Source organism: Sceloporus occidentalis, unplaced genomic scaffold (assembly GCF_023333645.1).
Source record: "Sceloporus occidentalis isolate IW3139 unplaced genomic scaffold, rSceOcc1.0.p SCAF_11, whole genome shotgun sequence".
In the NCBI taxonomy this organism is placed as follows: domain Eukaryota; kingdom Metazoa; phylum Chordata; class Lepidosauria; order Squamata; family Phrynosomatidae; genus Sceloporus; species Sceloporus occidentalis.
In genome coordinates, this window is record NW_028316991.1 from 14,176,945 (window position 1) to 14,192,480 (window position 15,536).

Consider the following 15,536-nt stretch of genomic DNA (forward strand, 5'->3'; position numbering starts at 1 on the left):
GGCGGACATGATAGAAGCTGCTGCGCAACCCATGAGAGTGCAGGCCACACACTCTTCTTTTCATCCCAGTAGCTAAGAGGATCAACATTAGGTGCAGAAGGAACTTCACAGAGGTAAAGTTTGACCATTTCAGCAGCACTACTCTCCTTTCTGCTGCTAGCTCTGTCAGATGGTCCAACTATACTCCCAAGTGCCTCTTCCCAAAACGCAGCTGCTCCACTCAGCTGTGTTGTTGTGATGCTTGTGGCACTGCTGCTGATGCTGCTGCTAGGAGTAGCAGACCACATAATCTCTTCCTCCTCCTGCACCTCTCCCTCCTCGGACAGCATTCCCATTTTACGCTGCCAGTCACACACCTTGTTGACCAATTGCTCCCGGTAGCTACTGAGAACATTACATTTCAAAGCTAGCTTTCCCTTAATTCTTGGATCGCAAAGGCACGCTAGCATCATTTCGGGACTCTCTTCCATGCGTTTGCGAAGGTGTAGCAGATCCTTCAGCTTCCTGACTATGGCTGCTACGTCAGGATGTAGAGTGCCACCTTGAACAGCCTCACGGTTTTCAAGGAACACATCCATATTGCTGCCTAGATGGGAGAACACTGGGATTACCTGGGCCAGACTGGCAGTGTTTGAGCTTAAATTTTCTGTGGCATCCCTGAATGGTTTAAGGACTGCCACTAGCTGGGCGATCACTGTCCAATCCTCCCTATTCAATGGAGATGTAATCCCAATATTGTGCTCTGAGGCAAGATTATGGATTGCCCTCTGCTGCTCGAAAATCCTCTCCAGCATGTCTAATGTGGAGTTCCACCGTGTACTGACATCCTGACGTAGGCAGTGTACGGGAAGACCTGACCTCTCTTGCTCTTCCCTCAAAAGTTGGCTAGCCTTAACACTTTGGTGAAAGTGCCCAGCGATCTTTCTGCAGTGGGACAGAACTACTGCTGCCACATTAGTTCCTTCTGACATTGCTGCCTTCACTACAAGATGGATGATGTGGGCTGCACAGCGCACACCAACAATATGACCATCTCACAGCGCTTTCACCATATTGGCACCTCCGTCAGTTACCACAAAACCAACTTCAACATTGGTGCCCGCCTCTGCTCCCACCCAAAGGCTAAACATTTTCCTCATCGCATGCAGAATATTTTGGGAAGTGTGCTTTTCATCCATCACTTCTGCATGGAGAAGGAACGATCGGTAGCCTGCTGCAGCAGCTTCCTTGGGCACACCGGGCTGCCACCAGTGTGCTGTCAAAAAAAGAAAGGCATGCTGCCCACTAGGTGCACTCCACAAATCTGTTGTGAAATGAACAGACTGACCAGCAGCCTTGGAAAGCTCCTCTTTCACTGCTGAAACACAGGACAGATACAATGAGGGGACAATGTTCCTGCTGAAAGTGGAACGTGACGGAACTGTATATTGTGGAGCCACAGCCGCCATCAATTGTTTGAAAGACTCCCCTTCGATCATAGAGAAGGATGCCCCTCCAACAGCAATGAACTGACCAATAAGTCGCGTTACTTTATTGGCCTGCTGTTTGGGCATTGACCTTTTGGATTGGAATGCCACAAATTGTTCCAGGGTGGGCTGGACATGCAGTGCTCCAACCTGCCTTGGTCTCTGGCTGCCAGCACTAGCTGCTGCTGCTGCTGCTATTGGCTCAGAAGCAGCTGTTGGGGTTTTTCCATGGCCACCAGCCATGCTGCCTGCACTAAGTTTTACTTCTGCATCTTTCCCCAATAGCACAGCGTTGTGTTGAGTGCTGAGGTGATGCTTCATGCTAGCACTGGTAAAATGGCCAGACACTTTCCCTCTGCTTATTAGATTCCCACAATGTTTGCACTTTCCTTAGCGCCCTTCTTCAACATTTTCAAAGTGCTCCCAAATTGGGGCGCGCATAGCCTTGGAGTGTGCCTTGGGTGCTGCTCCTACTGCTCAGGGTGGATGAACAGAGGCAGAACTAGTGGTGGTGGGACTGGTGGTAACAGTACTGGCCATAGTGGGACTGCTAATTGCTTTAACTTTAGATTTGCTAGGTTTTGCTGCTGCTGGTGGTGGTGATGGTGATGATCGTAGCGGAGAAGGTGGAGGCTCAGGGGAAAATTGTGCACTAGTCATTTGGACACTGCTCCCTGAGGAATCTGATTCCTGACCACTCTACTTCCTCTGGCTCATAGTCTAGTTCTTCATTAGCCAGATCGAATGGAATTCCTGCTAGGCTGGAGCTAAGACTGATATCGTCGTGAGACTCGTGACTAGTAGTAGTGCGAGCAGGAAGAACGGACTCTGCACTTGGCCTCTCAGTCTCAGGCTCCTCTGCTACCTCGCTAGGTGGAGTTCCACTATGTGTAGCCCTCTCTCTAACTGTCATTACAAAAATATTGTAAGGACTTGGTGGCTTGCTAGAGGTACTAGGAGGACATGGCGTGGCGGGTACCGGTGGGAACAGTAGGCGCAGCACTAGTGGTGGTAGAGGCGGTAGAGGTGGGGGTGGTGGTGGTGGTGGTTTTCCCTACGAAGGAATGGGATCGCTTTGGTTTGGGACCCCTCTGAGTCTTGCTGCTAATTTGGCTCTGCTTGGTACCTTGCGTGCTGCTTGTGGATGGGGAAGATGCTGCTTGGGGCAAAAGGCACTTCTTTTTACTCACTGGGCTAGTAGAAGTACTAGTTGTGCTACCCTTTAACTTTGAACGTGCTTCTGGTGCTTTAGGCTTTCTAGCCGCAAATTTTGTGTTGTGTGAAAAAAAAAAAAGAGGGATAAAAAAATTACACGGGCCTAAGAGCCTATCCTACTACTATGCTAAACCTAAAGCTATATTAGTATTCTAGTCTAACTCTAGGCAGATGCTCTCAAACCCACTAAGCTAAAGTGAGGTTAAGTTATATATATTATATTATTAAAATGTCTTTAAATACTATTAAATGAAATGCATTGAGCAGGCTGTATGAAATGTTACAGTAAGTCATAGTCAGCATGGTTTTTGTTCTATTTATGTGCTTCGGATCATTGTCCTGCTGCATAACCCAACAGCGCTGGAGCTTTAGGTCACAAGCTAATGGCCAGATATACTCCTTCAGGGTTTTCTGGCAGAATTCATGGCTCTATCAATTAAGGCTGCTCGCCCAGGTCCCGAAGCAGCAAAGCAACATCAGAGCATCACCACCATGTCTGACTGCGACCAGGGGAGGGCTGGCAGCCTAAGGCCTGGGGGGCAAGTCAAAGTCAAGTGGCCCATTGTGCCACCAAATCAGCCCATCTTTTCCTGATTTTCTAATGCATATTGATTATAAAAATACAAATATGATTCAAATGTGGTTTAACATAAGTACATTTAATAGCAACAAAGGATGGTAAAAAAAAAGCAAAGCCTAATGTCCCCCTGATGCTCAGCCAGTTAAATGTCCCCCATGATACTGGCTGAGGATTATGGGAAGTATAGTACACAGCAGCAGGGAAATTGTAACGGCTACTATGAGTACCCTACCAGGATCATACCTTAAAGTGGGCTGATTGGGGCAGCAATGACACGGGGGGCTGAATGGGGACAGAAGTGACACTGGGGAGCTGAATGGGGACAGAGGTGTGTTATGTATTGGGGTACTATGCATGGGCGTAGGAACCCCTAAAAATCTGGGGGGGACAGCATTTTCCCCCATCAGATCCCCACTTTCTCACACTATCTACCCCCTCTCCCCCTCTCACACTTTCTTACTATCTACCCCCCTCCCTACCCTCCCTTCTCACTAGCTACCCTCTCCCTACCCTCCCTTCTCACTAGCTACCCTCTCCCTATCGCCCCTTCTCACTAGCTACCCTCTCCCTACCACCCCCTTCACACTAGCTACCCTCTCCCTACCCCCCCTTCTCACTAGCTACCCTCTCCCTACCCCCCCTTCTCACTGTCTACCCCAGGGGTGTCCAAGTTTTTTCTGCAGTGGGCCACTTCATCAGAATTGTATACGTGCGCGGGCCGCACTAATTTTTCACTGTGAGAAAATATGGCCTTTAATAAAATATGCAGATTAAAATAAAGTAAATGACACAAAATGTTTACTTTTCCTCTCACTGATTTCTGGGCCTAGAAAGCTTTGTGACTACAAATTCAGGACTCAGGATAATTAAAAATGAAATAGTTCTATTTATTCTAGGGATACACCGAAATGAAAATTCTGGACCAAAACATTCACGGTTCACTTAGCCAAAACGAAAAATGACCCCCCACCTTTAAAAATAATAATAAAAACTCACATTTTTAATAAAAGTAGGTAACACACCACAATTGGACAAAAAAAATTTGCAATATGTCTTGGCATATCACACTCCTATCATAACCAGGCAGCCAGTACATGCTGGTACAGGGCGGCTGTAAGTGATGTGCAGACCCCATACTGCTGGCAGCATTAATACACAAGGGGGGCAGCTAGCTAGGTTTCAGCATGTACTGGCTGACTTGGCATGATAGGAGTGTGATTGCTAACAGCAATCACAGTCCCATCATGCCTAGGTTCCAGCAGTTACACATCCAACCAGTAAATGCTGTAACCTAGTCATGATGGGACTGTGATTGCTGTTAGCAATCACACTCCTATCATGCCAAGTCAGCCAGTACATGCTGGTACACGGTGGCTGTAAGTGATGTGCAGACCCCATACTGCTGGCAGCATCAATACACAAGGGGGGCAGCTAGCTAGGTTTCAGCATGTACTGGCTGACTTGGCATGATAGGAGTGTGATTGCTAACAGCAATCACAGTCCCATCATGCCTAGCTTCCAGCACTTACACATCCAACCAGTAAATGCTGTAACCTAGGCATGATGGGACTGTGATTGCTGTTTGCAATCACACTCCTATCATGCCAAGTCAGCCAGTACATGCTGGTACACGGTTGCTGTAAGTGATGTGCAGACCCCATACTGCTGACAGCATCAATACAGCTAGCTATGTTTCAGCATGTACTGGCTGACTTGGCATGATAGGAGTGTGATTGCTAACATCAATCACAGTCCAATCATGCCTAGGTTCCAGCACTTACACATCCATTCTATCACACACACACTCATTCATTCATATACTCATTCATTCACAGATTCATTGACTCATTGACTGTGGTACTGCACAGAGGATGTGATGTAATGTCACGTGAAGTCTGCTGGGTTCCGGTTCCTCTGTGCAGTACAGAAGACCCTCCCACAGGTAAGTAGCAGGGCTCGAGGTGCGGACCGCGTAAGATCGGTTGCCCTGGCTGCTGATCTTACGCGGGCCGCACCTCGAGGTCTCGCGGACCGCATTTGCGGCGTTTCTATTGGGGGGGTTCCTATGGCCCTGGGGGGGATTTCTTAATTATCGGTCCCCCCCGCATGAGTTACTGGGGGGGATCTGTCTCCCCCGTCCCCCCCGGTTCCTACGCCCATGGTACTATGCAGTCTATTTTGCCAGTAGGTGGCAGCATAATGGAAATGTGCACTTGTTCTGTTGTGTTAGGTCTCTTGTGTATATATCTTGACCTGTTGCATGTGGTTACTGAAGTAAAGAAAAGAAGTCATGTTCTACTGCTTGTCTGTGTTTGTGACCAACATCTACATAACATTCAAATACACAAAAGGTGACACGGGGGGCTGAAAGGAGACAGAGGTGACATGGGGGGCTGAAAGGAGACAGAGGTGACACTAGGAGGGACTGATTGGGGACAGAGGTGGAACTGTGGAGCTGAATGGGGACAGCAATGACATGGGGGGGCTGATTTGGGGACAAAGGTGACACTGGGAGGGTCTAATTGGGGACAGAGGTGACACTGGGAGGGGCTGATTAGGGACAGAGGTGACACTGGGGAGCTGAATGGGGACAGCAATGACATGGGGGGCTGATTGGGGACAGAGGTGATACTGGGAGGGTTTGATTGGGGACAGAGGTGACACTGGGGAGCTGAACTTGTGAACACATACAGACACAGAGATTTCTTTTTTTTTTTATAATTTAAAAAAGCATTATGTTGTTTGTCCCCCATGGACACACTTACATACATACACATAACGATTTTTTTGTTGTTGTTTTTGTACAAAAAAATATACAGTTTGTGCAAAAATAAATTGGTTTACTAACCTTCTACTTCTTAAGTTCTCAAGTTGCCTACCCCTGATCTAGACCCCCGTCCTCTGATAGCTGCAGACTGTTTGCTACGTAAACAGGATGTCAGTGACACGACATCCGGTGCTCCAGCAGTCTGAGTGCGAGGGGGCGGAGCTTTCACCCCTCACGCTGCTCTCATCACTATCAGATTGCTGGAAAAGTAATCTAAATGGCCGATGCCGGCCGGCGCTACTTTAATACTTTTTTTTTTAATTTAATTTGGCAAGCATCCGGCTTGCCATATTAAATTAAAAAAAAAGTATCATAGTAGCGCCGGCTGGCAGCGGCCGTTTAGATTACTTTTCCAGCAGTCTGAGGGGATGGAGCTTTTGCCCCCTCACGCTGCTCCCATCATTAGGCGACCATCGCACACGGCCACTGGCTGCTGATGCCGCCAGCCGGCGCTACTTTAATATTTTTTTATTTTTTTTTATTGAATATGGCGAGCCGAATCGGCTTGCCATATTAAATAATAATTAAAAAAAAGTATTAATGTAGCGCCGGCCGGTGGCATCAGCAGCCAGTGGCGGTTTAGATTAGATTTCGGCCAGCCTGGGGAGCAATTGCCCACCCGCCCCTGGGTATGACGGTCTTATTGTGGAATGCTGTGTTAGTTTTACGCAAGAGGTAAATGTTAGTCAGCATGGTTTTGGTTCTAGTTATATTTAAAGCAGTTCCTTAAATATACGTTCATTGTGGCTGGGAATTTTGCAATGACACATTATTAACACTGCCCTTAATAGCCATTTTTAAAGCCACCTCCAGAATTGGTAGTGATGATAACATTTTCAGGCTATTAATTACTGTTGATTTTCAACACAAGACACAGCAAACAGCATCTCCATTCTGACAAATGCATTCTCATTATGAAAAAAAGGGGAGAAGAAGCCTACCCTAGATTGGATAATCATTTTGGTGAGCCACATCAAAGAAAAAATCTTCAGACATCATTCAAATAGTGCCCTTGGTTTTCAAGACATTACTTTAGATGCTGAAATTCTCCAAAATATGATGGATCTTTCTTGCTTTATGGGCATTTTTGTGTTAGGAAGAAAACGAAGACAAAGTCCGGATTTTTTGTACTTTGTTTTTCTTTGTTTGCTTCTTGGATTAACGATAGGTATCATTTTTTTTCTTGTTTTGCATCTATCTCCCATATGTAGCCAACAGGTCACCCTGGCTGCTTCTTGTTGTCTTGGAATCATCACATCGGTTCTCGCCTACTGCTCTAGGTCAGCGAGATGTCTTAGTCTGTTGTTCCTTCTCTCGTGTGTGATGAAGGAAGGTAGAAATGCTCTCATTGCCTCTGGAACAGGAATTATTGTGTTTTACAACGTCAAAAATATTTTTCAAAATCTAAAAAACCTTGCAGACAGCATTACTTGCAATTTGGAGGCGAAACGTCTCTCCCTGAGGATATTCCCTATAGATGTTTATTTGGAAGTTATACATTTCATTCGTCATCAGTGCAAACAATTCTTCACCCCACTTGACAACATCGTTACATTCTTTAACACGTTCCAGTGTCATGCATTAATTTCCGATAAGGACTTTAAAGCCGTTCTAAATCAAACCAAGGAAGACATTGTAAACGTATCAGAGTACGTATCATCATGGTTGGATATGGCTTCCTACGCTGGCCATGTAATTCTTCTCGTTCTTGGAATTTCGTTTGTGTTGCTTGGGTCTGGACTCTTCCTAAGAAAATTTCTGGATGCTGATAGCAAGAGGTTTGATAATGTGTATATAACGAAGAGATTCATACATTATGATAACTATAAAAGGCAGCAACACATGCTTTGTGTCTTACCACTCAATAAAAATGAAGAAAAGGATTGTATCCAAATACCAAGCTTGAAGATTTCAAAGAACCAGATGAAAAAAGCATCATTCTTTTTTTTTCCTGTCTTCACAAATATTATTATTTGGAGTTTGCTGACTTTTCTTGACCTTGTTATTTATTGGATCATCTTTACAGTTAGCAAACATTTACAAGAAATACCTCCCTTTGTTGTCCCTGTAAAAGCCTCTTTTTTGGTAAGTTAAATATATACACTTGTACGTTTAACTTAACACTTGCTGCAGGGTTATTATTCAATAGGGTTAATAGGTATAAACATTTGCCACCAGTTCCCAAACTTAAGTCCCCGCATTCAGATGGTCTTCACGGTGGCAGACAGGGGATTAAAATTGTCACCGGTACATTAAGACCAGCAGCCGATAAATCGTGTATGTACAGCCGTGTGCATTCAGCAGAAGCAGAGCTTCTCCAGCAAGAAAGGGAAGTTGGTCCAGAATAATACATATTTAATGAAGTGAGGTTCCTTGAAACACACCTCATCAAATAAAGTATGCATTCTGCAAAAGGCCCTGCCAGGGTTGTATAGTTAATGAGTAAAATCAACCAAAATCCTCCCACAAACTTTACGTGTGAATCTAAACAGACTATTATTAATGGACTATTTATGATTTAAAATAACACATACCTCTGGCACTTTGCATTTAATATTCCCCCTTTTCAAACTTCTTAAATGCCTTAGGAATCCCTTATCACTATCAGCCCTTTTTGAACAATTATGGACTGGCCCAGGGAGGCAGGAACAGAGCGGGGTCACATAATGTGAGATTATGTGACCCTGAGGTTAAATGTGAGGCTGCTTGCACAGCTTAGCTAAGTGGGTTTAGTAAGGGAAGGAGAGAAAGTGTTTCTGAGCATGCATGTATGTATGTTTGTATGTGAGCATGCATGTGTATATGTGTTTGTATGTGAGCATGCATGTGTAAGAGTGCGTGAGCATGAATGTTCATGTGTATGAGCAGGGTTGTGTATGTGCAAGAGTGTGAATGTGTGTAAGCATAGATGTTTATGTGTGTGAGCATAGATATGTATGTGTAAGTGCATGTTAGTGGGTATGTGTGTTGGTGTGAGTGTGTAAGCCTGTGCAAATGTGAGTGTGTGTAAAATGTGTGTGGCAAATAACGGGAGAGGTAGGGAGAAAAAGGTGAGAGAATAAGAAGGAGCGATGAAGAGGGGAAATATACAGAAAGGGGAGAGATGGAGAAAAAATGAGGTAAAGAGAAAGAGGAGGAACAATAAGGAGAAAGAGAGGAAATAAAAAAATATAGGGGAGAAAAGGGGTATTTAAAAGATAAAGATATATAAAAAAGAAAGGGACGCTATAAACAAAAAGGGAACGGCAGAAAGGGAGAGATATAGAGAAAAATAAGAGATCATGAGACAGGGGAGAAATTCTGAGAAAGGGAGAGAAATATTGTTAATTTATAAATGTATTGCCAATATTTGTGTGTGTGTATGTATATATATATATACCGTGTACTCTACGACCAGTCCCAAAGCGGACTTCACTGCTATCAAATCTGCTATTAACTCTAGCCCCAGATCTTTTTGAGGCCTAGAAAACCTCATCCATTCAGTTCATCCATACAACAAAAACTACTTTGTTTTAGGAAAAAACATTATTATGTTAATAGGAAAAATATACATTTCAGCATTGGTTTTACAGAATGAATGTCTGAGTACTCCTCTCCCTACTGTCTCTGATGACATTATATGTAGGCACCAAGAATGTTACCTGCTATGGTCCTAAGTTGGTAAGGGAATTAAAAATGTGAACGGTGTAACTTGAGGAAAAATGTGTATTAATTATGCCTATACAATGATCCAACCCACATCTGCGTGGAACCCCCAGGGTAACGCTTTAAGATGATAATATAGAACGAAATAGGAACACCTCCACAAATGGGTGAATCTTCAAAAATATCTAAATAGTATACAATACCCTACAGATCTTGCTGCTCCCGTAGATTAACACTCCTCACAGGTGTTATTAGAAATGGTATATAGACAAAAAACCGGGGCGCATAGATATGTGGGAAAAAAATAAAACAAATATAGTGTAATAAATTGGTGTTTCTTTAATAAATAAAGGTAAAAAACTTACAAACGGATGGGCATAACAAATGAGTTATGCATAAAAGCAGTGTGAGGATGTCCTTCACAAAAGTGGAAATGGTACTCAGCCAGTCCTTATAAAGTCCAAATATCGATGATTATAAAGTCTCTCAACGCGTTTCGCCGACTTCAATGTCGGCTTCCTCAGGAGAAATTCAAAAGCCAATTTTTACTGCACTATTTCGTTTCCTATTTTCATCACAAAAATTCCAAGACAGAAAAGAGTCTGGTTTTTTGATGAGCAATCACTTTCAAGTACACTTGTGAGTGCAATTAATATCAAAATTTTAATTTTCTGTTAAAATTTATTTCACTATATTTGTTTTATTTTTTTCCCACATACCTATGCGCCCCGGTTTTTTGTCTATATAACGCTTTAAGATGGTCATATTGCTATTTCTTGCTATTCTGTAAGCATTCAATCTGTTTGCTTTGATTATTTTACTGACCGTGTACCCAGCACAAGAAGAAAAGACATTTGTGTCTTTCATGTTACTGGCACAAATTGCATCAAATGGACCCCCGAATACGGTCAGACAAAAGAGTTATGCTATAATAAATTAACACGAAAAAGTAATTTAACATCATGCGTATTAACTTAAAAGCTGAAGTAGAACAAGTGATAATGAATCTCCCCCTGTTTGGGTACATGCCGTCTAAATATTCCAAAGATTTCACCTTATTGGTCTCTCATGTTTTCAAACTTTTATAAATGTAAAGGTAAATTCATTAAATGGGTACAATTCATCATTACATCATTTAATGTTAGCCTGTTAGCCTTTATGAAAAAAATAAAATAAACAGTGTTTTAGAAATGCAGCTGTGCCATTTAAATCACCTTTAAATATAAAAATCATAATCACTTTTCTGTACCAGATGGGGTAAATCTTGTCTGGTTACAAGCGTCCCGGATTTAAATCTGGTTTCTTCACTTTTTAGTATATGCTAAAACACACGCCTTTTCTTATTTCCAGGGGCAGCAAACAATTCAAGGTTATGACTACGAAAGACCAGTGAGTGGCAAGTATAACAAATCCATCCAGATATATCTTTTTGAACCAATGTGTACGCCAACACCGGCAATGTCTCTCTCAGACTCATGGATCCCCCTCAGTATAATAATATTATTCTTGCTTATACTTGGGAGCCTATCCGGTGTTCTGATACAAATAAAAATGCTGGTGGTGGCATCATTCTATCCAGACAAGGACTTAGAACGTATCCATTACCTCCATAACAACATGCTGAAGAAAAGATCCCAGATGCAAGCTTATGGCGGAAGGCAAACATTGAGCACCATAGTGTCCCAGGTAAGACATGACGAGCCAACGTGTATTTCGACTTTCACCGTAGCTGGGAAATAGTGGAGTAACAGCTGTCACTAAATTATGTGTTGAAAAAGAAGTAATTTTAGAGAAATGTGCACTTTCTTTAGCTCCACAGATGTTTGTTGCAGGATTATATGTTCTCATGAAAGTGTATTGCTTAGAGTCCTTGAAAATATTGATACATAACGATGGGCTTACCTGTTGCCTCTGCGACTGAGATTATTTCAGGACCAGATCAGTCTCTCTTGAAGAGAGTTGTTACTTAATAATGTGTAGTGTCATCCATGAAAAGAAATGTTATACCTTACAAAAAATTGCAACTTTTATCCCACCAGTGTTATAACAAAAACAATTACTTTCTCTCTGAACTCTCCTCATTATTTTTTAATTATTTTTTAGCTTTGTACAGAAAACAAAAAATATACCGTATTGGCTCGAATATAGGCCGCACTTTTTCCCCCCACTTTAAGTCTTTAAAGTGGGGGTGCGGCCTATATTCGGGGTCTAGCGCCCGACGCCCGGGACATGCAGTCCCGGGCGCCGGGCAGGCAGCGGGGCTAGGATACAGATCCCCCGCAGCGGTGCAGGGGACCCGTATCCTACTCTCTGATACGCTCAGACAGCCTCCCCTGCCAGCACTTCCCACGGAGGGGGGGTGCCGGCACGGGAGGTTGTCTAAGCGCATCGTGCGGTTGTCTAACCGCACGATGCGTTTGACCTCTGGCCCCCCGCCTGACTTACCGGAGCAGACTCCCGGGTGTCTTGCGGGGCCGGCGGCGGACATCTACGCAATACGCGTATACAACTTCCGGTGCCGGCACATCCGGCACCGGAAGTTGTATACGCGTATTGCGTAGATGTCCCCCGCCGGCCTCGCAAGACACCCGGGAGTCTGCTCCGGTAAGTCGGGGGGCAGAGGAGGACAGTGGCAGCATATCTTGGGGGGGGGGTTCGGACAGTGGCAGCATATCTCGGGGGGGGGGAGGACAGTGGCAGCATATCTCGGGGAGGGAGGACAGTGGCAGCATATCTCAGGGAGGGAGGACAGTGACAGCATATCTCGGGGGGGGGGGGACAGAGTGGCAGCATGTTTTTTTTGTGCTTTTTTAAAGAAAAAAACTTTTTCTTTAACCCCTTCGAGACAAAGGCTGATTTTACTTTTTGTACCCTTTGTGACAATGGCCTTTTTAACATTTCTGCGCTGCTTGTGTTTAGCTGTAATTTTCTTCTTTCCCGTTTACTGAACCCACACACATTAGATATTGTTTTTTTCAGGACAAGAAGGGCTTTCTTTAGATGACATTGTTTTGATTGTATCATATTATTTACTATTAAAAAAATTATAAAATATGGTGAAAAATCTTTTACTCATCTATAAAAGGTAATGAAAAAACCTGCTAAATAGATTCTACTATTTGTCCTGAGTTTAGAAATACCCAATGTTTTTATGTTTTTTTGCTTTTTTCTACCCATTATGGGGCAATAAGTACAGGTAGCGTTTTGCTATTTCAAAGCCATTTTTTCCAAATCTGGTAATTCTTCCCCCCATGTGCCATTTCGGGTATCTTTGAACCCGGCCAATGCAATTTACCCCATCAAGTCATATATTTTTGAAAACTAGACAGCCCAGGGTATTCCAAATTCTAGTATTTTAACTCTTTCCATGCACCATATCTACCACCAGTCTTTGTCAAACTTTATGGTAGTCATTTTTTTGCATTTGTTTTGTCATACACATTTTACTTCAGGTATGAATTAAAATGTTCTAGTTTATGTCACTATCACAAAACACCCCAATATGTGTTCAGCAACATCTCCTGAGCGCAGCGATACCCCACATGAATGATTTTGCCTGGCTGTTTGGGGGCAAAAGGGCCACATTTGGGGCATGCGCTTTTTTCAATGTTGAACTTTGGCATTTGGGGATCCACTGCCCATGCCCTATTTGGTACATCTTTGAGCCGGGCCATTTCAGTGTGCCCAATAAACCCATATATTTTTGAAAACTAGACACCCCAGGGTATTTCAAATGCTAGTATTTTAACTATTTCCATGCACCATATCTACCACCAGTCTTTGTCAAACTTTGTGGTAGTCATTTTTTTGCATTTGGTTTTCCACACACATTTTAATTCAGGTATGAATTAAAATGTTCTCGTATATGTCACTATCACAAAACACCCCAATATGTGTTCAGCAACATCTCCTGAGTACAGCGATACCTCACATGAATGATTTTGCCTGGCTGTTTTGGGGCAAAAGGGCCACATTTGGGGCATGCGCTTTTTTCAATGTTGAACTTTGGCATTTGGGATCCACTGCCCATGCCCTATTTGGTACATCTTTGAGCCAGGCCATTTCAGTGTGCCCAACAAAACCATATATTTTTCAAAACTAGACACCACAGGGTATTTTAAATGCTGGTATTTTAACTCTTTGCATGCACATATTTTACCACCAGCATTTTTTCAAAGTTTGCAGTAATATTTTTGTGTGTGTATTTTTCCCACACACACCTACTTTATGTATGAATTTACAGCTCCTGGTATATGCCGCTGTCACACGACACCCCATAATGTGTTCAGCAACATCTCCTGAGTGCAGTGATACCCCACATGCATGGGTGTGTCATTTTTTGTGGGAACTAAAAGGCCACATTTGGTACGTGTGCATTTTTCTAATTGGAAATTAGATGTGTGGCCATCCTTCCCCCCGTGTTAATTGGGACGTTGTTGAACCTGGCCCATTCAATTTACCCCATCAAATCATACATTTTTTAAAAGTAGACACCCCACGGGCATTTAATATGCCAGTATTTTAACTCTTTCCATGCGAGAATTGTTTTAAGCTAATATGCTAATTTTAGGACTTGCTTACAAAAATATATTTTTTATATATATATATATATTTTTTTTATTATTTTTTTTAAAAAGAATTTTAATATTTTTTTTCAACTTGGAGGTTCCCCTGATAGTGACATCAGTGGGAAATGATTTTTACATTTTACTGTTTTTTTACTATTTTTTTCTAATTATTATTAATTTTATTTTATTTTTTTATTTATTTTTACTAATCACACTGTGATTAGAAAGCTGGGCTCCATTGACTTGCATGGTGAATGCAGTACCTGTATTCAACCTGCAAGTGGAGCCAAAGTTCTCTAGATGGTCTGGACCATCTAGCGAACTTTTAAAATTTGTGGTTCCTGTTACAGGACGGCGGCCATCTTCCTTGATGGCGAAGATTGCCGGCAGCTGCGGCTGTGACCGCTCTCCGGAGCGGTCACAGCCCATCAAAAGGTTAGTGTTTGGTGTCGCTGGATGCCTCCTGATCGAGGCATTCCAGCGACACCATTTAAGTTTAGGAGGCGATCGACGATCGCCTCCTAAACGCTTTTAAAACGGGCGTCCGCCGCCATACAAAGTATGGCGGATGTTGACGCCCCGTGGAGGGGCCAGAGATGGCCCCTTCGTGCCGATCGCGGCGTTGCTGAATGCCTCGAGGTCGAGGCATTCAGCAACGCTTTTTGGGTGCAGAAAGCGATAGTAGATCGCTTTCTGCACCCGTTTAAAGACGTGCCGGTCCTGGCACGTCAATTGTCGTAAAGCACATGCTTTTCCGTGCCGTGCCAGGACCGGCAATTGTCATTAAGGGGTTAAAAAAGCACCAAACTTTTAGGGTGCGGCCTATATACAGGGGCAGCCTATATCCGAGCCAATACGGTATTTTAAAGTCAGTTATGGCTACATTGGGTTTTATTTATAAAGAATAGTTTTGGTGCAAAGTAGTCTTATCACCATATGGCAGATCATGAGGCGTTACCAATCTGCTATTCCTTTGGTTGCTATTTTCCAAACCTTGCACCAGAATCAATCTTTACAAATAACCCCCATCGGTTATAACATTCATATCAAGATATTGTGTTATGTCCTAAATCTGATCAATGTGATAAGGAATAGTAACATTTTGGAGGTCATCGCAAGACATCTTCAATAATCTCAATCATTGTTTTTATTTGCAGGCTAGCTTTTGGTTCCCGATCCTTAAAATGAAGTATTCAGCTTTAAGTAATAAAGAGGACCTGGCAAATGAGACATAA

At 43.2% G+C, this 15,536-nt stretch overlaps 1 protein-coding gene across 1 annotated transcript; it reads left to right on the forward strand.

Moving 5' to 3' along the window:
• Positions 1–6,719: 6,719 nt before the first annotated feature.
• On the forward strand, positions 6,720–15,536 carry LOC149305616 (dendritic cell-specific transmembrane protein-like). Its single transcript, XM_089477599.1, has 3 exons — positions 6,720–6,763; positions 7,300–8,173; positions 15,459–15,536. The coding sequence occupies exons 1-3, from the start codon at positions 6,720–6,722 to the stop codon at positions 15,534–15,536; spliced, it is 996 nt and encodes a 331-aa protein (XP_089333725.1).

Excerpts from the sequence above, each read along its gene's own strand:
- LOC149305616 (XM_089477599.1), top strand. The coding sequence starts at position 6,720 with ATGACGGTCTTATTGTGGAATGCTGTGTTAGTTTTACGCAAGAG. Across the intron at positions 6,764-7,299 it reads GTGTTAGTTTTACGCAAGAG|CCAACAGGTCACCCTGGCTG; the intron begins GTAAATGTTAGT and ends TCCCATATGTAG. Across the intron at positions 8,174-15,458 it reads CTGTAAAAGCCTCTTTTTTG|GCTAGCTTTTGGTTCCCGAT; the intron begins GTAAGTTAAATA and ends TTTTATTTGCAG.